Source organism: Dichotomopilus funicola, assembly GCF_033296635.1.
Source record: "Dichotomopilus funicola strain CBS 141.50 unplaced genomic scaffold C8A04scaffold_22, whole genome shotgun sequence".
Lineage (NCBI taxonomy): Eukaryota > Fungi > Ascomycota > Sordariomycetes > Sordariales > Chaetomiaceae > Dichotomopilus > Dichotomopilus funicola.
The window spans coordinates 98570-122704 of record NW_026944043.1 but is presented as its reverse complement, the minus strand read 5'-3'; the positions used below and the strand labels follow the sequence as shown (position 1 = coordinate 122704).

Here is a 24135-nt window from a genome sequence, read left to right as displayed (position 1 = left end):
CTAGGTGCAAGAGAGAAAGGGAAATTACACGCCTGAATTCTGAGACCAATATACGCCGTGCCATGCATATTCTTTGATTCTACCCCTAAGGCCATGTGAGCCATCGACGGGATAACGGCGGTGCGGTACGCCTGTATGCCGGGAGAAATGTCCGCTTTAAAAAAGAACCCTCCCTCACTAGTATGTGCTCAGTTGGTCATAAGCTTGGCCATTTCGTCGAGCAACTCCTGGAGGTCTTCGTCACTGATCTTATCGGCAAGTGAAGGGATCATCGTCTTGCACTCGTCCGCGCTGTCGCAGCAGAGAGAGCCTAGAAAGCAAGGGCAAAGCATAGTTAGCTCTGGCGGTAACTCAGCGCTGGAAGGAAGAGGAAGGGGGTACAGGCCGGGAGTGTCCTTTGAAAAAAACCTACCTATATGTGCCCTCTCAAACTTAGTCAATTCCTTCCTCGCACTCAACAACCTCTCAACCGCCTCCACATTCTCCTTCTCCTTGAACCGCGCAAACGCGTCCAGGTAATCCAGCGTCTTGTTCAACACGTCGGTCTCATTACGATCCTTGCGGTCCTTCCGCCTCTTCAGCATCAACGCGTCAATCACCAGCGACGCTTCCGATAGCGTCAACGTGTCGACCCCTTCGAATTCGCCTAACCGCAGCACCGCGCCGGCTTCTTCCTCGCCCGGCGGAGGCGGCTTGGAGCGCGCTGTTGGGGCGTGGTTTTGATCCGACATCGCTTCTTTTTTCTTCTTCTTCGGTTCGCGTGTTTTGTTGTGGATGTGGGGGCAGAAGGAATGCCGAGATGAGCCGGGGGCCGTTGATGTATCGCGGCGTGCGGGTGCCGGATAAAAAGCTGTCGACTCTTTTTGCTCGTCGGTCGGAAGCCTGTTCTTCGGAATTTTGGCCCGGTGACAAAAGGAGGGACTCAAAGGTTTTCGAGAAAGCAGAGGAGCCTTGGCCGACGCGGTTCGCAGATCTTATAGCGAGTGTATTTAGCTGCCTCGCGGTCCGGGTGCAGCGTTGTGTTCGGAATTGTATCGTTTGTTGAGATGTCACGAAGAGGATGGATGCGTCAGTGTGTCGATGTTTCAAACATGAATACCTGCCATCATGGTTAGGTGGTTCTAGGCTGAATTCTCACAGTGCGCGCGACCTGAGAATGGGCCTTAGCCAGACTGTGTGGTCAGGGATCAGCTGCAGCCCCGTCAATGGCGGGGCATTGGGCCTGCGGCTCAACCGTCCATGGTGGGGGTCAAACTCTACTTCGTCTGTATGCTGACAACAGGGCTCCGATGTTTGTCGGTAGGTATGTAATAATGTGCTAATGTCTGGGCGGGAATCGAGATCGGAGACTCTCCCCGTATTCTAGCTTTATGTTTCTCATAACACTGTACGTAACCCCAACTAGGAAAGATTGAGCTCTGCTTCAGGGGAAACAATTGCTGACCTGGTTTCACCGCAAGAGAAAGAGGAGAGGTCTGCGCCCCATCCGTGATTCATTAACAGCTTGCATTGCGGCTCCGGTACCCCGTGTGGAATGCATTCTAGCTCTTGGCATCCTCACCATCCCACCACTCACAGGTATGGCTTACGCTGCGGAGTGATGTCAACTCCATGAGGAACAACACACCACGACCCCGGAACGGTGATAAGACCTGACACGGCCTCGTACCACTTCCACTCCACCTCGAGCCTTTGGGGGCGTACTCCTGTACTAGACCCATGTCCACCCCGCGCCCTTTCCCCCTAGAAACACTTCAGTTCCCACCCTCCTGACCCCCAACCCAGATTTCGCGCACTACCAGCTTCGGCCATGTTCCATTCCGCACCATTACCATTTGGTGAACTCCGCATCGAGATTGAAACTAGAATCCGTAGGGCAGTGCTGAAATCCAGTTGGGGGGCTATGTTCTCACTATTGGGCCGAGTCCGTGGCCGGAGTAATACCGAGCGCCGCATGGGGAAGCCTTCACAGGCTTTCCTACTGTGATGTAGGTTCAGGTATCGATTCTACAACGCCGAAAATACGAAGAGCTATGGAAATAGTGGGTTAGCAAAGGGTTGGTTCTAAAGTGAGAAAGGGGGGGCCAAAACTAGGACGGGGCGGAGCCTCGGAGATATCTAGGACTGCCACTCACATTATTGGTCGCAGCAATGGCAATACTGTCTTCGAAAGGATGCCAGCTCATGTGGAGGATCTTCTTGTTGAAGTCGATCTGGTCCGCATCCGTCTCTTTTCGCATCCTTTGGCCCTGACCTGGCGCAGACGGGCTCCCTGCCCGGGAGCCACCTTTCTTTCCATTTGCCGTCGGGCTCGCAGATGCGTTGATGGGTGTGGGTACCCCGACCTTCTTCGCCTTGAAGGCTGACTTGTCGGCCTGCAACACGACCTCCACCTCTTGCTCCGGATCTGACGGATAAATCATGAAGTTGTTGTTGTAGCTTCCCGTCATGACATTCTTGCCGTCGCCTGAAAACACTACCTCAAACTTGTCAAAAATGCTATCGTTCTCGTATGTGTCGCAAAGCCTGGGCCTCAAGTGCTCGTGAATCGGGATGGTTTTGATCGGCTGCCTTTCCATGTTTACGTCCCAGATTTTGACGGTCAGGTAGTCGCGGGAGAGGATGTACCGGCCATCGTACGAGAAGCGGACGTCGGAGATGGAGGAGATGATTTCGGAGAAGAACGACCTGGACGATGGGTCTTCTTCCTGTTCAAACACTGTGTGACCATATTAGTACACGCGTTGTATAATGTGGATACGAGGTGGTAGGCCATTGAACTGGTGGGTAGTATGGCGAGCCGTCCAACAGGGCTTGGTTACGGGGATTTGACCTACTCTTGGCATGCTGGTCGCAAAGGGCGCTCTCCCGCATATCGGCTAGCTTGATGGTGCCCTTGGAGCTGGCGTACATGAACCAGTTGCAGCTCATGGGGTGGAACTCGGCAGCTGTGATCACCTCAGTCAGCTCCTCCATGTTGGCTGGCTTGATGTCGACAATGTTGAAACTCTGGTCCTGAATGTTCAGGTTCCATAGGTTGATCCTCAAATCGTCACTGCTGATGAATGTCTCCCCATCACTGTTCACAGAAATACTGTTGATATGGTATGCGTGTGCATTGGCGTATGTCCGCCGGGGTACGGCAGCCACAACGGTGTCATGGTGGGTCATCCTGGGGAGCTTCAGGTCACCGGCATTGCGGAACTGGACGTTGGGTAGGGGGCGGGGGGGACCGCCTCCGCCCGCTATGCTCCCGGGGGTGAGGTCGTGAGAGAGGTTGTTCTCGGCCACAACCTTGAGAGACTTCTCAAACACCTTCCAGAGCTTGATCGTCTTATCGTTTGTTGAGAGCAAGTAGTGTGACGCATTTTGCCGTCGGCACCACTTGATCTTGTTGATCTTCTCCTCTATCTCGAGCGATTTGAGGTAATCGAATTCGGGCTCGTGTGACTGGAACTCGGTGTGGAACTTGTATTCGCAAGTCTTTTTCTAGTCGGGGTGTCAGCACCAGGAACAGGCAGGTGGGACGGTGATGTGTCGGGCGTGGGGTTCTCTCTCCCTCTCCCATTTCTCAACACTGACTGTTTCATTGCGCTCAAACAGAACCACACGGCCGCCCTTGTCGCCTGTCGCAAGGTAGTTGCCGGTGTGGTCAAACTCGACAGTGGAAATGATATCGGCTAGAGTGGAAAAAAAAGGCCGCAGTCAGCACAGGTCCCCATATCCGCCGCTTCCTAGTCCGCCAGGGAGGGGTTATTCGATCGGCGGTTTGCTGCCTGCTTAGATAGAGACGATGGTATCGTACCTTCTGTGATGTCTTCCACGTCCCCCTTATCACCAAAACACCTATTTCAGATGGTTAGCCTAAGGCGGCATATCGTGTCGTGTTATTCCCAAGTAGGACGAGATACCACGCCAAGCACGAGCTTGGGGTGTAGTGGGAAAAGCTTGTAAGGAACCGAGGGCCAGAATGACTTACTGTGTGAATTTCCATGTTGGTACGTTCGCTTCTGCGTCTACCATCTTGACAATCCTTGGGAGTGGACGAACGTGCGCCGATCTCTGACAGCAACGGGCACCGGGGAGGAAGACGGAGAGGAGGAAAGGGAGGGAAGAGGGACAAAGACAAGGGAGAGGAAGGTCGCCGGCGATTTGCTTCTGGAGCGACGCGTCAAAATCAAGTGTTCTGAGGGTCGTGTGAGGAATGATCCCCACGGGTTTAGGTTTGATGTCGGGGCGGTACGAAGGCGGGGTTCGACCAGTGTACTCGACAAGGGTCCGTGAGAGCCGGGGTGTGGGTAGCTGGAGCTAGCAAGATGCAGGGGATTCAGTTCTGCGGGCGTCGGAGAATCGGGGGCCGGACAAGAGGAGCTGAGGCTCGATTTTGTTGGTGGTGTAGTTTGTTGGCGGGGAGGGACGTTCGAGAGCGACTGTGCCACCTAGACGGGGTGGTTTGTATGCAGGACGGACGGGAGCGACGATCAGGTAAAAAAAAAACGAAGGCAAAAAGTAGCGGAGGGGATGGTCGGCCCTGGCAGCAAGCTTGGTCTCAAGAAAGGGTAGGTGCGGGGCAAGGCAGGTAGGATACCAAACAAAAATTGGGCCAGACGTGGAGAGGAAGACGTCTGTGACGACGCAACTGAGACTGTGGCCAGGTGAGGGCGCAGCTAGAAGGGCACGAAGGCTGGTGGAAACAGGTTGTTGAGCTTGAAAATGACGGGAGCCAGTGCTCGCTGTTGGCGCAATGGACTTTGTCTGATGGGTGCAGTGGTACGCCTCAAAAGCGGCCAGACTTTGTCCAGAGCCACCAAGCAGAATGGCCCAAGGGCAGGGGCGCACAGTGCGGAGAGACCGCTAAGCAGTACCAAATACCCGCTTTTAGCGACTCATCGAGCGGATTGATTGGCAGTCTCGCTGTGTCTTGCGCCTTGCGACGCTTTCATTCTCTTTGTTCCTCCTGAATGTTCTTGTCCACCAGTCCTCGCTAGTTAGAGGTCCCTGCCCAATCCACTCCCCACTGACGCCCACACTGATTGCCCACTGCCCGCTTCCTCTCTGTTTCCCGCGGTTCGGGAAAGAAGCCCCGGGGTAGGTGGAGCAATGGGTTGAAGCATGTGCCAAAGTCCCGGTCTGGGCACCTAGTTCTTTTATGAACTTCCTTTCTTCTCCAGGTCATTGACCAATTTCTGGAAGCTTGTCTGTGCTCTTAAATCGACCCGGCAATCTCAGCGGCACGATTCTCAACAAAGCGATCACCCATTGAGGCGCTCCGGCGAGAAGAGCGAGAGTCTAGGCCAGCAATCGCACTTTGCGCGTCTTCTTCGCTGAGTGGTCAGGCGAGCGCCGGGCAGCAACGCTTGTTCTCCCAACCGAATCGCGTTGCGCCATTCGTCTGCGACTCATGCGCCAGCAACGTGGACTCCTCCTGTCGGCTACCGAGTGAGGCTATTGCTTCGATAATTCCTGGACGGTTCTCATTGGCGGCGGCCTCGGCTGGAGTCCTGCTGACACTTACACCTAGGCCCAGGGTTTCGTGGGAAGATGGGGGACGAAGCAGCGAAGCAGGAACCGAAAGCCGGAAAGGGCAAGGCTGTCACAAGGCCGGGGGAGGGGGACGATGCGGCTGATTTGCAAGCTTCGGGGACGTCACTACCCCAGATGGTGCAGTCCGCGGCGTCCTTTCTGCTCTCGGGGCCGCCAGCCGGGAGCGGACTTGGGGCCAGCGACGAAAAGGGAGGCTCATCACGAGTCGGAGAGGCTCTAGCAAGGGCAGGCGAAAGCTCCGTCCAGCTGCGCTCCAACCTTCCAGCGCCGGGTGGTGCGACTCTGAGGTCGGGGCAGGCGCAAGATCATATTGCTCAAGAGGAAGCATCCTTCTCAGCCTTCCTCAACAGTGACAATGCACCGGCGCTGACGGTGCCGGAGGAGATGCAAAACGCGTGGCAGCCGGCCGCCCCTAGGAGTGCAATACCGGCGGCCGAACGGGCAGAGCAGCCGAACTCCCACTCAGTCGCGGAACAACAGGCGAGAGACGGGAACGATGTTGTCGCCATGCTGTCCGGGGATGGCGACCTTGAACAGGTGTTTGCAGAGGTCGGCGCGGCCCCGTCACCGAGCGACCTCGCAAATCTCCGCGAGGCGTTGTTCGGGGAAGGTGCTGAGAACCGCGTGCCTTCATCTGCGTGGGACAACGTACTCAACTTTATTCCTGAATACCTCAGGGCAGCTCCAACCGAAAGCATCGGCCCGGGAGACCCGGTATCCCAGCATCTCGGCACATCAAACACTGGAGAAGCCTGGGAAAGCTGGCTGGATCAGTGGTCCCGGGTGCTGACGAGCTACCAAGACGAGGTCTGGGGCGACCTTAATGCGCTTGTCGAGGAGGCTCGCGCCGAGGTGCAGCAGATAGAGGAGATCAAGCCGGGCGACAAGCCTATTGAACCAACGGCCTTGTTGCGGTTGAGAACCATTCTCGGTCACCTGCGCGGGCCGTGACGACCTCGGCCCGCCCGAGAACACCGGCCGGGATACACATCAACGTTGGGCCTTCTCCATTCTCTACTCCCACACATGTGGGTTAGCACTACGGGACCGCTTGCGACTGTCAATTCCTCCGCCCTCCCCTCCGTGTCCTCGATTCCATCCCTCATCACGTGAATTTGTGGCAGACGCGTCTCATTCCCCCTGCCGATGCGACTCGCGACAGGGCTGCCCCGCCCCTGGAAGCGTGGTGTTGCATTTTTACCCCGCTAGCGCCCACCATGAGCATGAGCAAGCAAGCTGGAGCTGGAGCCCGCTGTCCGCTGGCCGGGTGCGACTGCCCGTATTGGGTTGCTGGGGCAGCACCCGCATGACATCACTGGGATGTCTCTCGGCTCCTGTGGTTGGTCAGGCACCACCACACCAGCAGACAGAGCTCCCAAGCTTCCAACCCCTCCACTCGCAGCCCTTCCGCCGAGCGCCCATCTTGTCGTTGGACAAGCCAACCTCGTCGGAAGACTTCCATTTGGGGGGCTGGGGAGTCGCTTTGTTGTACAAACCCTTTCGGGGCTTCTTTTACGGACTGCGCTATTCGGCACACCGCCCACCCTTGTGCTAACTAATGGGGAAAAGGTGCTCACAGTTTTTGCCTCTTTGTCTGCTGTGGAAGGAATTTGCAGTGCCGCCCAGCCACAGTCCAGGAGCGAATACAATTGGTTATTATCGTTATCATCGTTGTTGTCGCTGTCGTTGTTGCCGATTGTCCGATGCGACCAGAGCAGTTTCTCCTTTTTTGACAATCTTTTCCACCTTGTTTCAAAACCATTGAGGCCTTCACCTCTCAATCGCCCAAACGCCCTCATACTTGCCGCATCTACAAACAAGCCTCCAAACCCCTTGACCCCACGCCCCGCATTTCATCGTCTGGTCCCTACTACCCGTATGAGGGCGAGGATGGACACCGGACGATCACCACCATATGTCCGAGCTTCGGCCGCGAGCAACGGCAGCCGGCCGCTATTGCTGCTGCTACTAACCCTCGCGGCATGGCCGTCGTCTGTTTGCGCCCGTGTACAACAGCCGTTCCAACCTGTTCAGACAGCCGCACCGGCGGCAGTACGAGCAGCAGTACCACCAGCCCACGCCGTTGCCTTCGCGAAGCGCCAGGAATGCCTCACCAATTTCTTCAGTTGCGCCGACCAGGGGGCTGTTTTCAATGGTGTTTGCTGCCAAAATGGCCAGCGGTGCGCTCTCGATGAAGCGAATAGCCCCGCCTGCTGTCCGTTCAAGTGAGTGGCTTACTTTCATTTTGTGAAAATGTAACTCCTACATGATATTCTTGTTCAAAGTGGGAACACTATGAAACAGGAGATGTACATATGTAGACACACACACCCATACACCCGCACATACAAACAGACGTACATACCAATGTACATACATATACATATTGCGTCTATGTGTCTGCGTGTATGAAAGATGGTACAAAATCGCTAACACCCAATTTCTCTCCGCAACAGCGCAGTATGCACCGGCACCGCACCAGCAACCTTCGTCACACCCAACCCAGCAGACGCCACCACCGCCGTCTCCTTCGTGCCCAATTCCTTCTTCTCCTTCCCCTACATCGCCACCTCCTTCGCCAACCCAGGCCACTGTTCCGCCGCTGTCAGCCAGTGCAGCGCCAACTTTGCCGCTTGTACCGCGCAACTGGGCTCAGACAGCGGGAACGGCGGTGGATATGCCGTCACTGTGGTCGTCCCGGGAGGAGGGGGGACAACGGTAGCGCCCGCAAACGGTATCAGTGTAGATGCCGCTGCAGTCACGAGTATTTGTATGTCTTTATCCTTTCTCCTTTCTCTCGGCCCGACTCGCGCCGTTCGTTTTCTCGGCGAAATTATTCGAGAGCTTTCAGCTAACCCTGACAACAGGCAACAGTCTCTCCATTGAAGCTTGCAGCGGTCTCCAGCCCAGTATGTGCACCAGGTCCGGCACCGCCGCAGACGGGTTTTACTTCGGTACTGGCGGCGGCAACGCCGGTGCGAGACCGACACCCCCGCCGGCTGCCGTGGCCATGGCATGCGCCGGGTTGGCGGGTGCCGTTGCTGCAGGGGCTGCTGGCATGGTGATGCTCTGAGTGTGCTCCATTCCTTATTTCCTAGTTTGACAAGGAACTATATGTGGATGGGAAGGCGTTCACAATCTTCCCTCAGGGGTTTATGACGCTGGGAGGGTGGAGGTTGGGTGTTAATGTTGCGTGAATCGACACGAGGGGTCTAAGAGTAGGCAACTTGGTACATGTATTTCTCTCCCTAGTTCACCTTGCCGTATATATTCCGGTGGCTTCCACCTACGAAATCACGAGTACATGATATAATACCCCTGTCGACGGTTCCAAACATCATCTACCTACCTGTGTACACCAAGTCACTCAGTATGTACACCCAGTGATATACTGTGTGGGAACTTTTGCAAATAGTCGTCCTTTTTCAAATGATATTTTAAGCTCTAGCGAAAATGCCGCCCCCAAATTACCGACCCAGATAAATCCCAAGGGACCCGAGCCTCTGTTGCCTCCCGTTGATCCTTCTAATTGTTGCCTCGCCAGTGTACATACTAGATAAATTATAAGATGCTAGCCAAGCCCTAAGTTGAGCCGGCCGTCGTAAACGCACTTTGCCAACCGAGCCCCAAAATAGCCCTTCCGTGTTTTATGCGCCGTCGCTCGACATTCAAAAAAAAAAAAAAAGAAAGGAAAAGAAAGAAAACGAGAAGAAATCAGAACCCAGGAGCATAAGAAAATCCGATACTAAACCGGATATGCGAGTAGTAAACTTTCCAACCACCAAAATTATCCCGTAAAAAGGCCCGGGTAAAGAGAGAGAAAAAAGTTCCCAATAGGGACACGATATCTCTCCTACCGCCTTTCATCCACTACCTCAGCCGAACTCCCCAACAGGTCGACCTCTGGATCAACTCGGTGAACACTACCCTGGTGGACAAACCCATAGCCAGCCGGCGTGCTGCTGCTTGAGTCCTGCAATTCAACCTGGATGAACTCATCTGTGAGCCCAGCCGACGAAGTTGAACGCCGTTTCTGGGACGGTGTCCGCTCAAACGGTAAACGTGCCGCCGAGCCTGCGACCGCTGGGGTGAGGGTCATCGACGCGCCCTCAGATCCGGACGGTTGTCCCGAGTGAGATGCTCCCTTTGACAAACTAAGCCAGGAGTGCCGTTTTGAGCTCTTTCGTGGAACATCCGGGACCGGTAGCTCATCATCTGCGTCGTCGTTGTCCCGTGCTTGGCTGCTGCTCCCTGCCTGTTCCTCACCCGCCCCCGCGGCCTCATTTCTCGGCACGACCGGTGTCGAGGAAGTGATTGGTGAGCCCAACTCGTCACCACTATCGTCCTGGGACCTCCTCCCACTGTTGAGTGGTTCTTGTTCCGGCGACGTGATTTGCGCTGGCTGCTTATTCTTCTTGCCTCTGCCGCTTTCCTCCTCGTCTGATTCGATAGGCCCGTTCCGCAGGACACCCATCGCAACCGGTATGCCTTCGGGAGGGGGATCATCCTCAAAATCTCCAGCCCTTGCCCGCATAGCCGGCGGCATGCGTGCGCTCCTCACAACCTCAAAGCCCTTGCCCTTTTCCTTTCCCTTCTTGCCAAACATCCCCCAGAACCAGCCCGCCGCAGCAGAGGCGGCCGGCCGGGTGGGGTCAGCAGGACCGGTCCTGAGCTTGCGGTTGGGTGCGTCCGAGTTGAGGCGCTGGCCCCGGACTCCGTAGTAAAAGTCAACCTCGCGAGTCGAGTAGTCGGCCCGTGGAGCAAACGGGGGCGTGTACGGCGCCGGAGTGGCGTCCCTGGATATTTGAGCCCCAATCTCCGCAGGATCTCCAGCCAAACCGCCACCAGCTCCTCCTCCTTGACTAGCACGTTTCTGATTCCGTTCTCCGGTCCGCAGCGGGGTAGCTGCTGTACTAGAAGACGGGGAAGCCGGCGTCTCTAGGGTAGTACGCCGCCTCGGAGGACGATAGTAAGGATCCGGAGTCTGCATACCAAAGGGGTCATGTTGGCGATGCGCATGCCGTGGCGTCGATAGATAAGACAGGTTGCTGGCATCACCAGGAGTGGTCGGGGTGAAAGAGCTCGCGCCACTATCAAAATGGCGACCAGGGGTGTCAAGACTCAAGTTATCCAGGACCGATGAGCTTCGTTGGCGGCGATGCATCATCATCCCAAAGCTCCCCGCGGACTCGCTCCGTACGCGGCCGTTGGGCGCCATGTACCCGGCTTTGGACACTTCGTCGGCATCGAGCATGGCCGAACTGGATAGCTGGCTGTGTCGAGATGGGCCGTTCTCCCGCCGCGACATACGCCTCGACAGCTGCCTCATCCCAAAGATTTTGGACAGCGCGCCCCTGGTCTGCCCTCGGATATCATCACCGCCTGCTCCGAGCATGCGGGCCAGGACTTCCACCATGGTCTGTACCGCATTCAAAAGGAATCCAAGAACAAGCACGCCGGCATGGGTGACGAGCAGCGCATAACCAATCCAGCCCTTTGGCCCTTCTGTTACCCCTAGCGAGGGAACAAAGGCAACCATAAGAAGGACGGTGATGAGACGAAGTGCGGAGAACAAGGTGTGATAGGCGTTCATGGAGGTGGGAGAGTGAAAAGGTCGGAAAGCGTGGAGTGTAAGGATCTGTATCACCTCGCAGATGGCCAGCAGGATCACCTGGGCAACCCCGGCGGGCTGCACGGCTCCTATGGCAATGCCACGAATAAATGTGAGGAGCACGGGGATAAGCGTGAAGGCCGCGGCTTCGTCCGAGTACGTATTGTAGAGAGGCCCGTAAAGGAGAAGGGTGGGCAGGTCGTCGAATAGAAACGCCCTCGGTTTCGTGGCCGCAACGAGGTAGAGTAGCCGAGCTGCAAACCCAACGATAAGGGCCAGCGCGAGAGCCGCGAGAGCAACCGTGTAAGCGGGCGATCCACTGGCAACAACCAGCTGGAAGGTTGATAACGCCACGATCGGCAGGAGAAAATAGTTAAAGACGATCCGGATGACATTGCCCAGCGTAAAGGGGATATTTTTGGCGCGAAGGTCCTCCTCCGGGATTTTCTTCAGGAAGCGGTACAGCCACTGGACGAAGAAGCCAGCCTGGAGGATCACGATCATGCCCCCAATGATGACGAGCAACCACACCACCATACCGGCCCAGATATCGCCGACGTTCCCCATACCGACTAGCTGCGCAAGCTTCTGCAAGCCGTAATTCCCCTCCGTGACGTAGATCCCATCCTGCACGCTGACCCAGCCCGGTTCCTTGGTAACAAAACTTTGGTTGAACATGAGCGCCGCCCACGACCCCTGGCTGACAATAGGCTGGTAAAATCCGGGGTAATTCAAGGTCAGTCCTCCGGTGAGAACGACAAACTGGATGTACTGCAGGCAATCCCCGAAGCCGGGGGTAACAAGTCGAAGCAGGTCCGGATCGCGGCCGTAGTTGGAACTCCAGTGGAAGATATCAGCGGCGCCCCAAGGGCTGAATATGCCGGCAAAGACGGTGGCGGCGCCGACACACAGCAAGACAAGCAGAGGCAGGAACTTGAGAAGCCACGCCAACTGGCCTAGCTCAGGCGTCACCGCAGCCGAAACACAGCCAATGTTGGTACCCTTGACGTCCCCGTAGATGATGATGAAGGTAGCCGTGAAGGAGGTGAAGGCATAGGACGAGTAGAAGTCGTTCGTCAAGGTCACTGAGGGTAGTACTGACTTGAGAGAACTATACACCCGCGGGGAAACCGGCCGGAGCAAAAAATAGTCAGCAATCTGCGACACTCGTCCCCCCTGTCACACGCGCAAATCACCCAACCTACCCAGTATCTACGTCTTTAAAAACCGGCCCAAGCGGACAGGAAGCGTTGGTCAGCGATGTATTGCAAAAATTGCTAGTCTGGCTCCACGGCTCGTAGGTCAAAACCTCGACCTTGCTGTGTAGTGTTGTGAGCTTGGGCTTCGGCACATTTGGCTCGGGCTCGTCGATAATCTTGCCGTCCGTCTTGCTCGGGTTCGTCCAGTCGGGGCTATCGGGCGGCGGCAAAGTAACGTCAGTGAAGGCACCCGTCACGTTCCCCCACATCGTGACGCGGAGAGTGTGCTTTGGATCGTCCGCGTTGAACGAAGCGTCGACCCACCGGGGCACCCATTGCAACGGGGCCGGCACATTGTTGATGTAGGTCTCGGACAGGCAGTTTTCAAACGGCACAGAGACCGCCGCAACGGGTTGGGTCACGAGAGTAGGTATCAATATCGACGAGATAAAGGGAACAAGGACGGAAAGGCGAGGCAGTTGACCCCGGGGCCGTTTTCGGAGCTCAAGGCCCTTATCATGGGTACTGCGGGATAAGGGCGAGGTGGAAGCAGCGAACGATGACAACGAGGATAACGATCGCATCGGGGGAGTCTCGGACGGCGGCGAGGGGCGCCAGGGCGTGTCACCGGAAGGCCGATGCCCACCGCGGCGATCGCTACGGTGGGCACCACATTGTTCGGGCTCAGATACGGGGGCCGGCGTGTCGGGGGCATCCACCACCGGCATTGTTGAATCGCGGTCGAGGGCCGGGGGATAGCAGGCTCGTCGACTGTTGGTCAACTCGGAGCTGATGTGAGACGGGGGGGTCACAAAACCCAGCTTGGTGGGCAACGGCGTCGTGATGCTCGCTCCGGACGGGAAAGGTTGATGGGTGGCAAGATGGATGAATGAGCCCGGGGGGCAATGATCCGGGGAGAGGAACAACCTGGAAGCGGGAGCACAAGCGGCAGCCCTACGAGCAGTGCATCTTGGGTGAAAAGACCCCTCGGACCGCAGCGCCTTGACGCACAAATAGGTCCCGGCGCAAGTCAAGTTCAATGGCCCGGACGTTGAAGCGGAGCAGGTGGTTGCAGCTGAGGGTGCTGGGGAGGGAGCTCGGGCGGCCGTCGATCTCGTACTGGACCCGGATGGAATCAAAGAAGTGGAATCGACTAAAAAAAAAAAAAATAAGTTAATGTTGCGGACGCCCAAGGCGACCTGAGGCCTAGGCGGTGGTAGGGATGGGTAGAATGGGGAAAGTGCAGTCGGGGGCAATGGGCCCCGACCCGACCCCCAAAGATGCACCTGCTCCACCCCCCATGCAACACCTGCGCAGCGCCCGGGCTGCGCTGGAACCGGCCCAATTGGCCCCGTGGAATCGGTGGTTGGCTTTGGGGCTGAACGAGAACGCGGAATGCCAAGACCAAGGATGACGTCCGCTGGCCAGGGTGGGGTGCAAAGCAGCGATGCTGCCGCAACTAAGCCCCATTCTCCGCAACACTAACACGAGAAGCAACGGGACATAAACCCCTGCAAAACGCGATTGCTGATGCACTGCCCGCCTCCCATTACCCTCACACTTCGTTTTTTACCTTTTGAATAGGTGGTCAACCGTCAATGGACACCGAGAAATGTCTGTATGGACGACACCGCGGCCTCGAAGCCGTGAAGAGGAAAGAAAACCTAGCATGAAGAGGAGAACCGATGGAGCGAAGAAAACACCCCTCAATTCCTCCAAGTCCGCCGCTGTGCAGCAAACCCACCAAACCTGCAGAAAACCTCGTGTCAACCCCAACAGTTGGAACCCATACACCACACCCACCCACAACATCCCCAACTAGCTCGTAGTAAACACTACGGGAACCCCCCAAGACAAGGTGTATTCTCCCTTTCAGCCCATGTTCACTTCACCGTTCAACCGTTCAACGTACCTCCCCTCCCCCCCTTCGAAAATTCCTTTCTTTCGTCTACGATTTCAGGAGCAAGGCAAGATGGGGAAGACTGGGAGTTGTAACAGGAAATTCGGGCTCGGATTGCTGAACTGGTATGAAAGTAGGCTGCTTGATACCTACCAAGAAATGCATAACTTGAACACTAATGCCAGGGGCTCAGCCAAGGCACGAGGTAAGTTCTCCAAGTCTGCCAGTTGACGGTTTACCTCGTTGCCGAACTGCCGGAAGTCGTGCTATTAGTGAATTTTAGAAATCACAAAAGTAATTCAGCAATTTCTTATTCTAAGCCTCTCACTATCATAGTCATTAGACCGCAGTGCCTCTTTTAGCAATCAACTTTGTTTCCGAATGTAAAAATAGCAAAAGCTTGTCAACCACCTCTATAGTCCGCCCAGACGCTGAGGTTTCGTCCATTTTGACCTTCGTCCCGGACGCTGCGCCATTGACAAAGTCCCGCGTACATAGCACTTGTTACAGCGCAGGATTCATCGTATCAGCCAAGATTCCTAGTACAGCGTGTGTCCACAGAATGTCCATGACCATCGTGGACATGATCTTCACCTGCCGCGCGCAATACGAGCACCACGTTCAGCTACCAGAATTGATGAAGCAACCGGGCTCCCGCTACTCGAAACCCGGTGTTTTGCCGCCGTCAGCCAACCCTAGATGTATGACTATTATAAGAGCAGAATAATTCTCAACCCTTGGCGCTAGCTACATCTTTGATGCGTGCCAGGAGAGGTTCAACTAGCTCAGCGATGCTGTGAGATTCAGCTCCTTCGGCAAGGAGCCCATCAGTTCTCCGTCAACCAACCAACTATCGAACCGAGATGCTTTAGGAATGAGCTGCTCCAAGCTGGACGAGTCCGTTGTCATACTCAACAGCAGAGCACACGTCTCGCAGTCGCGGGGAGTCACTTCTAGGGGCAGTTGTTCCGTGTTGAGCCGCCTAAGTGATTTATGCCCGCTGTTCGTCACGAGACGCCCATGGGTAATGAACTGTGCTCTTGGGTCGTCTGATGGTAGGCGGGGTTGCGCTGTACTACCATCGATGGTTTCCCTAGCTCTAGTTCCCATTGTGCCCTCCTCCGTGTTGATAACACTTGGAAAAACACGCGGATAGGAAGCAGGGACTTCACGGGTGTGTATCTGGCGTCGTTTCTGCGTGGGACTGGCCGTTGTAACGTCCAAATCATACGGGTCCGCTAGCTTTGTCCGCGCCGGGCCTCCTAGGCGCTTTCCCACCCGTGAAGTACCGAACTCCCGCTGGGTTGGGTTCAAGTGGGTTTCGAAACGGGGTTCTGGCCGCTTGCTGTTCCCGTTAAACGATATCTGGGACTGGACTGACCGAGCTGACCGAGCCGCGCCCCCCATATGGCAAGGCTCCCTCGAGCCATTCTCTCCGCGGTCATACCCAGGTGGGAACGACGTTGGGGGGCTTCGGAGTCTCGAGCGACGGGAAGGTACGCCCTGCCGCCCTCGTGGCTGAGTAAAGCCTATCCTAGGTCCTCGGGGCTTGTGTTCGAATAAGTCCCGTAGCGGCCGACCCTGGGACGCCGGATTTCCAACTTGACTAGAATGGCCCGTTCGGGGTTCCGGTTGGCTATTTAGGGAATGACGTTGCCTCCTTTCTGGTGAAGCTCCGTCCTGGCCGTGTATTGCAATGACATGCTCTTGCGGTTGACGCTCAACACTATGTTGCGACTGGGTACTTCCAGTTACAGGCGTATCGTGTTTGTTGGTGCCAGTGATTTTGGCGAGAGACCAAGGGTTTAAACCTTCTCTCAAATGTGCTTCGTTGTTCCGGTCACCAATCTCATTCTCAATGTCGGCGCGAGGTTGCGGTTGGCGGGTTGCTCGGGTTTCAAGGTCGTCGCCGTCATCACCGTCGCTCATCCCATCAACTCCCGTAGACATATCAACTCTCCATCCCGGAGTAGCATCCTCGTACCGTCAGTATTTTTTGTGTTTATCTGCACAACGGTTAATACTTCTTACCTGTTGTTGTGGAGACGAACACTGGGCTGGAGTTCCCAGCGCTGCCTGAGCACGCCGCTCAACCTCTATCAGCGAGGTAGCTTCGGATGTTGTGACCAGTGGGTGCTGCCCGCCGGTGGCATAGACAGTTGAAATGAACGCATCGAATTGGTCGAGTATGTGTTGTTCATCTCTAAACAGCACGTCATCCTTGGAGGCTTCAACGTTGACATCGTAACTGCCCGGCGGCAGCCGAATATTTAAGACAAGGAATGGATCTCTCACGGCCGATCCGTGCCGGCCCCCAACAAAGTGTCGTTCCAGATGCTGTTTAAAAAGAGAAACGAGCTTTTTAGGAGTTCCTCGTGTTGCAGAAATGGGACGATTATTAATAGACAAAAACGCCCCTCCGGTAATCTTCAGAAAGTCGGCCGTCGGTTTCGGTACAAGTGCCTCGAACATCGCCGTGACCGGTGTTTGCGCCGCCAGCTGATCAGGATTGCTCATATCTGCGAGAGGTCCACTCTGCTGCTGAGGATTCGAGCTGGAATATACTTGATAAACGAATTGTGAGGCCAGCTCAATGCCGAAGAGCTGGGTGGCTGCTTCCTTGATACCCCCATTTGAATGTGGTGAATAAGTCCACGACAAACCAGGGGTTTTGATAACGGCAAATCGTAGTCTTATATCAGGCTCTGCTAAGGCATAAGACTGAAGGATATCCTTGATTCTCGCCAAGTATCTGTGTGATTCCTTGAGGGTGATCTGTAGTCTGACAGGGAGATGGGAGAACAGACCAGTGACTGTGACCGTGGTGCCAACTGGGGCAGCAGCATGCCGCTGTGTACTAACACCGCCCTGCTTAGCGAGGCAGACCATGGTCGCAACAGGTTCGGATGAGACTCGAGTCGTAATCGAAACATTTCCCAGCGCCGTGATGCTCGCCAGGGCCACCCCACGAAAGCCTAGTGTTTTCCCACCTAGAGTGTCGAGTTCCTCGAATGACCTGATCTTACTGGTGTGGCCTAGCCGACCAAGGCAGTCAAATTCGCGAGTATTGATGCCATGACCATTGTCCCGGACTTCGATCTTGTCCACAGTGTTTGACGAGGTTAGTACGTCAATCGTCGTAGCTCCCGAGTCTATGGCATTGTCCAACAGCTCTTTGAGCACGGCGACGGGACTGGTGATGACAAGAGTCGAGCCCAGCCTACGGACGCTATCTTCGGGTAAGGGTAGAATTGCCATGTCACTCAAAGGATGTTGAACAAGACGAGAATAGTAGGACAGGTAAGCAGCCCTGCAGCCGCCATAGATACTGAAGATATCGTAATGCAACGGACGATTGGCAGTCGTGAAGGTTAAGTAGGTACCTTCGTACCTAGAGGGGTCTGTAGATAGAGGTAGATTGGTAGACACGTATGCAGGCACCTTACCTTACCCACGGACATATCTCTACCACCCATATCCCATCACGACCACAAAACTTTTACATTGTGCCGAGGTCAAATGTGCAGGAGCGATGGAGTTGAATTCTGGAGAGGAAGGAACTGCTGGCATAGCCGTTCTTCCGTTCATAATTCCTTCCTGGGCCTAGTTGCATTTCCCCGTCGTTAAACATCGACAAACAAAAAACGGTATAGCCGGTACAAGCCAGACACTTGTCATCCGAGAATCACTTCAAAACTTAGTAAAATTACGGACATCGTGGATCTTGGTTCGCTCATGTGGACTGCTTGGCCTGACCAACGATGATGCCACTGGTGGTGACTCAGCAATACCTCGTGTACATGTAACAAGGTCCCGAGAAAAAATAAGTGCTTGCTTGAGTGGGGCCGACAGATCGAGAGCCCCTCCAAGCTCACCCCGCCAATATTCAACTTCAGGGAACTCACCTTCATAAATGCCCATTGAGCAATCGACTTTCTAAGTGACCAATCCGAGAGACTAGTCAAATTATATCATCTTGAATTTACAACATATAAACCTCTCCTTGCTCTGATCTTCCCACCGACGCAATCAACATGCATAACAAAGGTCCTGCCCCTCAGCTTCACGACGGTAGCAACCTGCGCATCGGCATCGTGCACGCACGCTGGAACGACACGATCATCGACCCTCTCCTCACGGGGGCGAAGGCGAAATTGAAGGAATGCGGCGTTAAGGAGTCCCATATCGTGGTCCAGACGGTCCCGGGCTCGTGGGAGTTGCCAATTGCCGTTCAGCGGTAGGTCAGCTCCGAAAGGGACTCGCAAGGTTCCTCTCGCGACGACAAGCTCGTGTGCATCATCTTACATCGCCCATTTCCTTTTGAATATATCTGGTTTCGAACTGCCCATAGTTTTGTACTAGCTCGTCGTACCACTTGTATCGAACTGTCAAAGCATACCTCCCCTTTACCTCTCCATACTAACATCCACACTCAGCCTCTACGCCGCTTCCCAAGTGCAATCCTCCTCCTCCGGAGCCGGCGCCTCAGCAGGCGACCTCCTCGGCAGCTCCACCACCGACCTGACCGCGGATATAACTTCTGCATCCACCTCGGCGGCCACCGGCCCCTTTGACGCCATCATCGCCATTGGCGTGCTCATCAAAGGCGAGACCATGCACTTTGAATATATCGCCGGCAGCGTATCGGACGGCTTGCAACGCGTCTCGCTCGACACCGGCGTGCCCATCATCTTTGGCGTGCTCACTGTCCTAACGGATGAGCAGGCGAAAGCCCGCGCGGGGTTGATTCCGGGGAGCCACAACCATGGCGAGGATTGGGGCCTAGCGGCAGTTGAGATGGGTGCAAAACGCAAGGCTTGGGCGGCAGGTACTATTGAGTGATCATTTCAGCCATTATGGTTGCAATAGGAAATATGGAGGCTTCTGGCGGCGCTTTTGTATCTGATGTCTACCCAACTGACTCTTTTTGGTGCGGTCCGAACTCGAGCATGGAGGAACAACAAGCTAAGAAGATGGGAGACCTTCCGAAACGGTCACTGCTTGTATATTGATTGTGGTATTACCAGATTAGCGTATCAAAAATGCTATGTCTATCATACTCCTCCGCAGAAACACCAGTGAAAGACAGGCCATGGAGCCGCAAAAAAAAACTCTCAAAAACTCCCTAACTGGCACACAAGCCAAGGCCCAATAAACAAGGAGCGGTTGGGGGAATATACGATGCAAAGTCAACCATCCATCAACCCATCCAGGCAGATTCCCTCGGAGATACCCCCAAACTTACGCCCGCTTGTGGTCATGCGAGTCGTCTCCTGAATCACCGAGGTTTCATACCGGACCACCAATCATTTGTCTCCGCGACACAAAAATACCTGGGGGCACCACCTCCCTCCTATTCACCCCCACAACGAACAAATGATCACCTCAGGAATGAACCTAGGTCGTCGCCAATGGACTTCTTAGCCCTCCACAACGACTTCTTCTTCTCCCTCTTCGCTTTCATGGCCTCCCACCCTTCTTCTTCGTCGTCGTCGTCCGACGCGGCACCAGACTTAGTGATCGAGATACTGGGTTGCGGAATGGCTCCAGACATAGTTGAGGATTTCCGCAAATGGCTCGACGTGGCGGCCGCCGCTGGCACGTGCGAAACGGGACGGTAGCGGCCCGGGAGACCAACATTGCTACGTTCCGAAGGGGCGATAGATGGCGCGTAGGTACCGCCTCCCTGGAAGCGAATAGAAGGAGCGAAGCCAGCGGCGGGCTGCGACGGTTGGATCCAGGATGCCGAACTTGGCTGTACCATGCTCATTGTACGCATCTGCGCATCGCCTCGGCCAAAGGATGAGTCGGCCATCGGATCAAGACCCATGAACGAGTGCCGCATATCGGGAGTCTTAGCACCGATAGTGGGGGAACCCATGGGGCCTAGGTGTCCAAGAGGGGGCGTCGCCAAGGAGCCCCCTGGCATGCCCGGAGCACCGCCATTTTGACCTGCAACCATCTGCATGAATTGCATCTGCATCTGCATAAACTGCTGCATCTGCTGGTTCATGTTGATCTGGGCTTGGTCGCCAGGCGATAACATCGACGGGGGCGGGTGGGCCGGATACATCATGTGAGAAGGAATTCCAGCAATAGGGTCGTAGCCGGCCGCTCCAGACATCTGGCTAGGGCTATCCATTAGTGGGCTGCCTCTCCTCAAAGCGCGGTTGCGCTCCTCGTTGGCGATGACGCCGATGAGACCTCCGGGCGGCACTGCCGAGTTCGATAGAGTCGGGGTAGGACTGCCTCCACCGAGGGCCATACTCTCCCGGACCGAGTTCCGGACAAGGCCGGCACCAACAAAGGGGTCTTTGGGCAAATTTCTCGCAAAAGCTGGAAGGCGCGGGTTCGCCGGGGGAGCTTGAGGGTCGCCGACGACGGACATGGGCCGCTGATAGCTCGGCTGCTGCGACGCCCGCAAGTTTGGGTTCGACCCCATGGTGCTTAGTCGGTTTGGGGGGCGGTTCTTAGCCGGAAAGCCATGCGCGGCGAGAATGGCCAAGGGTATCTCTTCGTCTTCGTCGGAGTTCTCGGAGGTGTTGTTGCCCGTGTTAGGACTCGTCGCCTGAGTGGCATTCGGTAGATTCGGGGTGCTGAAGGACATCCGGAAACCAGGCCGCGAGGGCGGTGGACCGCCGGCGGACTCACCCGTCACCTTCATCATCTGCTGTCGGTAGACGGTCATATGAGCTTCTTGCTTCCGCCTCTGCTTAGCCTGCTGCTTGGCCTTCTCCAAATCGTCCTCCTCGTCCTCGTAGTTATCTTCCTCATCTTCATCAGTGGCTTTGCTGCCAGGCATAGCCGTCAATTGGCGCTCTCGGTCTTGCCGTTCCTTGTCCTTCCGATACCGCTCAAACTCGGCAGGGGTCATGACTTTGTGGCTGGCTGACTGACTACCGTACCTTTGGTCGGCGGAGTAGCGGTTGGCATGTCGCGTCGAAGGGGTTGAATCGAACATACTATCGTCCTCTCCATCTAGATCACTCCCACCCCTACGATACCCGGCTCCAGGAGAGGGCGAGTCTGAGTTGCCCGGGCCCGTCATAAACATTGACACCGTCGACAGGGAATCCTTTAGCAGCTTCGCTTCCTCGTCCTCCGCGTCCTCCTCCGAATTGCTCCTCTGGGCAGCAAGGGATGGTCGCCTTGGACCTTCATCGGGTGAAACCTGGGAACGTTGTCCTGGGTGGGTTGGAGACACGTGGGGTGGGACTGGAGGCGTAATGAGTTGTTCATCGGAATGCTGGCTACTCCATGAGCGAGTAGGAGCCTCGGCTCTGGCCGTCGTGCTGACGTTCGGCGGTGCCTGTTGGATCGGACGGGCTACTGTGAGTGATCGTGGAGTGGGCATGTGGCCCGAAAAGCGACCCTTCTGCACGGTTGCCGTGCTGGCATGGTTGTCGTTGTCCAGTACCAGCTGCCCAAAGTCACCACCCAAATCCAAGTCCTCTTCCATCTTAGGGGATGTGACAGTTGTGGAGGTCGAGGAAGTAGGAGCCCTTGGACGCCCACTTCCGGACGGCCGCAGTTCCATGTGAGGCGGTGTGGCCGGCGGTGACTCTTGTATTGTTGGGTGAGGGGGCAATTGCTTCTTCTGTCCTCCAAAGGAAAATGTACGTCCCGCGGCCTTCAAAAACCCGCCGGGGGTAGATTTTGGGATTGGAGGCACGGCAATGTTGGCGAACTGCTTTCTCGGGGCACCACGCCAGTCTTCTGTAGCCCCCGCGTCAGCAGACGATGGGGTGGTCGAGGCGTTGCTATCGCGCGATGAGTTGTCCGTCAAAGTAGTCTTCGTTGTATTCGAGGATCCGCTTCCACTGCCGGTAGCCAGTCAGTAACAACGCCCGGGACGGGTTCACGAATCCCCCCATGTCTCCCGCACGACCATACAAGGGGCGAAAGGGGGCCTTTGCACATACCGGTTCGGCTTTAGGTCCGCAAATATGTTGTCATCCACCGTGACATTAGAGTCGGTTGATCTGTGGATGGAATGTGTCGTTGTGGTAAGCCTTGCCCCGCCGTCAAACGTTTTGGGGCCAACAACTTCAGTTCGCTCAAGCACGCGAAACGAGGGACCTGTCACTGCCGCATTTTCCAAGTTATCGGCTGTGGACTTGCGCCTGCCGAACGCGACCGAAAATCTAGGCATGTAGGATACTGGCGCGCGACGTTAGTCCCGGGAAACAGGTGTTCTAATTAAGAGCCGAGTCGGCGGGCCCGTCCGGAGGGCAGCACAAGGCAGCGCGGAGGCCTATCTGGCGTGGATCGAGCGGCTAAGCGAGGGCGGGAGACCTGTGTGTCGCGGGGACACCCGGGCTTGTGGTCCGGTTTCCCTATTTGGGAACCGTGGGCCTGTACAGGAAATGAGGTGGTTAGCTGTGTCGAAATTAGTGACTCGGATGACTGAAAGGTCTGATTATGAGCTGGTGTGATGTTAAGTGTATTTTTTTGCCCCAAGAATGGGGGCGTATCAAGAGAGCCTGGCTGAGCACTGGAAAAGGAAGCAAGGGGCACTAGTGTCGATGCCACCACCAGGACATCATATCCTGTCCTCCCTACGGAACGAAAGGCAACGTATTGCCTCGCCCTCGCGCCATCTCCCCCCATTTGGTGGTCCCAAAACGGTCCGTCGTCGCTGCCCGTGCGTGAAGAAATGACAAGGGAAGAACACGACTTTGATCGGACATAATTCTGACGAACAGCACAGAAGGGATCACTCACGAATTTTGTGAACGTCGCTCAACTGTATAGGAAGTGAGACGAGGGACGCTGTCAAGCCCCAGGGGAACAACCTGGCCAAGACCGGTATGTATAAAACGAAATTGTGTGTCGTGGGCTCGTCACAAATGAAAGCTCAAGATTGGTGCTGAGTACCTGATACAAAAGGAGCTGGAGATCGATGTGCGAGTTGAGACCGGTGATCCGGGATTGTGGAAATTCGCTGAGACGAGCGACGGTCGGTTGTTGCTGGTGAAAGTGGGACAAAGCCTAGCACGACAGCAGGGGAGAGAGGTGGAAAGATGCAATCGGCTGTGTGGAATTAGAAGCAAAATGAGCTGGCAACGGGATGCAAAACCGGGGTCATGAAAAGAAGACGACCAAGAAGAAGAAGGGACGTTGGGTGAGGATAGCACGAGGCGACAACGAGAGACGAGAACAGTCGGAGTCAGGAGGGAGGATGGAGAAGGAGGCGGTTGGGCGAGAATTATTTTTATTTCGCTTGGCCACCAGCCTGGAAGCGTCGCACTGGGACTATTGGGACTGGAAGTGGAGAGCAGAGAAAGGCGCTACTGGGAAAGGGCCAGGGGGTCTCGTTAGCGGCCGCCCGTCCCCTGTGGCCGTTTTCGGGCTTCCGTTTCCTGTCCGGGCAGCCAAATGGTGGAACTGGAGCCCAGATTTGGGCGGAGAAAAAAAAAGCCACAAACCGCCGCAATGGTCAGGTGGAAGTGCCCGATTACCAGATGCCTACACTACACTACTTAAGTGAGAAACCCATCATGGGATGGAATTTCATTCCATCTATAACGTTACATATGGGTACAGTAAATGGGTCAAGTTGCGTCTTCGGTGAGGACCCGGTCCATCATCGAGAACCTTCTTCATAGCCCGCACCGTGCACCCTGGCACTCGCACTTCCATTTTAGCTCGTGTGTACTAGGACTGCGTTCCCATTGGGCGGACTTGGAACGAGAAAAGAGCCGGACAACAAAAGGAGCTGACAATGGCCCGAGAAAACCGGGCGCCAAGGGCTAGGGGCTGGCCTGGTCTAGTTGGCGGGCCTGGACAGCATGCTTGGATCGCCAAGGATCGCCTGTTTCTCCCGCCGCCGAGGACAGACAAGAAGACGCGTCCGGACGAAACTTGCTTTTTGGCGGAGA

The 24135-nt window shown here is 55.7% G+C and overlaps 8 protein-coding genes across 8 annotated transcripts; 3 read left to right on the top strand and 5 right to left on the bottom strand.

Moving 5' to 3' along the window:
- Nucleotides 1–188: 188 nt before the first annotated feature.
- C8A04DRAFT_27573 (HRDC-like protein) lies at nucleotides 189–731 on the bottom strand (the record flags this gene model as incomplete). The annotated part of the gene is made up of 2 exons (XM_062780331.1): nucleotides 189–310; nucleotides 413–731. 2 exons carry the CDS (start codon nucleotides 729–731, stop codon nucleotides 189–191), a joined length of 441 nt encoding a protein of 146 aa, XP_062638008.1.
- A 1276-nt stretch (nucleotides 732–2007) lies between these two features.
- On the bottom strand, nucleotides 2008–4023 carry C8A04DRAFT_27572 (WD40-repeat-containing domain protein; the record flags this gene model as incomplete). Its single annotated transcript, XM_062780330.1, has 6 exons — nucleotides 2008–2031; nucleotides 2136–2719; nucleotides 2838–3489; nucleotides 3583–3680; nucleotides 3806–3846; nucleotides 3980–4023. 6 exons carry the CDS (start codon nucleotides 4021–4023, stop codon nucleotides 2008–2010), a joined length of 1443 nt encoding a protein of 480 aa, XP_062638007.1.
- A 1518-nt stretch (nucleotides 4024–5541) lies between these two features.
- C8A04DRAFT_27571 (uncharacterized protein) lies at nucleotides 5542–6495 on the top strand (the record flags this gene model as incomplete). Its single annotated transcript, XM_062780329.1, has 1 exon — nucleotides 5542–6495. One exon carries the CDS (start codon nucleotides 5542–5544, stop codon nucleotides 6493–6495), a length of 954 nt encoding a protein of 317 aa, XP_062638006.1.
- A 939-nt stretch (nucleotides 6496–7434) lies between these two features.
- C8A04DRAFT_27570 (uncharacterized protein) lies at nucleotides 7435–8617 on the top strand (the record flags this gene model as incomplete). The annotated part of the gene is made up of 3 exons (XM_062780328.1): nucleotides 7435–7769; nucleotides 8001–8314; nucleotides 8412–8617. The coding sequence occupies 3 exons, from the start codon at nucleotides 7435–7437 to the stop codon at nucleotides 8615–8617; spliced, it is 855 nt and encodes a 284-aa protein (XP_062638005.1).
- A 780-nt stretch (nucleotides 8618–9397) lies between these two features.
- Nucleotides 9398–13082, bottom strand: C8A04DRAFT_11313 (uncharacterized protein; the record flags this gene model as incomplete). The annotated part of the gene is made up of 2 exons (XM_062776919.1): nucleotides 9398–12266; nucleotides 12361–13082. The coding sequence occupies 2 exons, from the start codon at nucleotides 13080–13082 to the stop codon at nucleotides 9398–9400; spliced, it is 3591 nt and encodes a 1196-aa protein (XP_062638004.1).
- A 1952-nt stretch (nucleotides 13083–15034) lies between these two features.
- Nucleotides 15035–17512, bottom strand: C8A04DRAFT_36405 (uncharacterized protein; the record flags this gene model as incomplete). The annotated part of the gene is made up of 2 exons (XM_062783517.1): nucleotides 15035–16231; nucleotides 16286–17512. The coding sequence occupies 2 exons, from the start codon at nucleotides 17510–17512 to the stop codon at nucleotides 15035–15037; spliced, it is 2424 nt and encodes an 807-aa protein (XP_062638003.1).
- A 776-nt stretch (nucleotides 17513–18288) lies between these two features.
- Nucleotides 18289–19096, top strand: C8A04DRAFT_11341 (6,7-dimethyl-8-ribityllumazine synthase; the record flags this gene model as incomplete). Its single annotated transcript, XM_062776930.1, has 2 exons — nucleotides 18289–18491; nucleotides 18691–19096. 2 exons carry the CDS (start codon nucleotides 18289–18291, stop codon nucleotides 19094–19096), a joined length of 609 nt encoding a protein of 202 aa, XP_062638002.1.
- Nucleotides 19097–19634: 538 nt separating this feature from the next.
- Nucleotides 19635–22406, bottom strand: C8A04DRAFT_11282 (uncharacterized protein; the record flags this gene model as incomplete). Its single annotated transcript, XM_062776904.1, has 2 exons — nucleotides 19635–22074; nucleotides 22177–22406. The coding sequence occupies 2 exons, from the start codon at nucleotides 22404–22406 to the stop codon at nucleotides 19635–19637; spliced, it is 2670 nt and encodes an 889-aa protein (XP_062638001.1).
- Between the last annotated feature and the right edge of the window lie 1729 nt (nucleotides 22407–24135).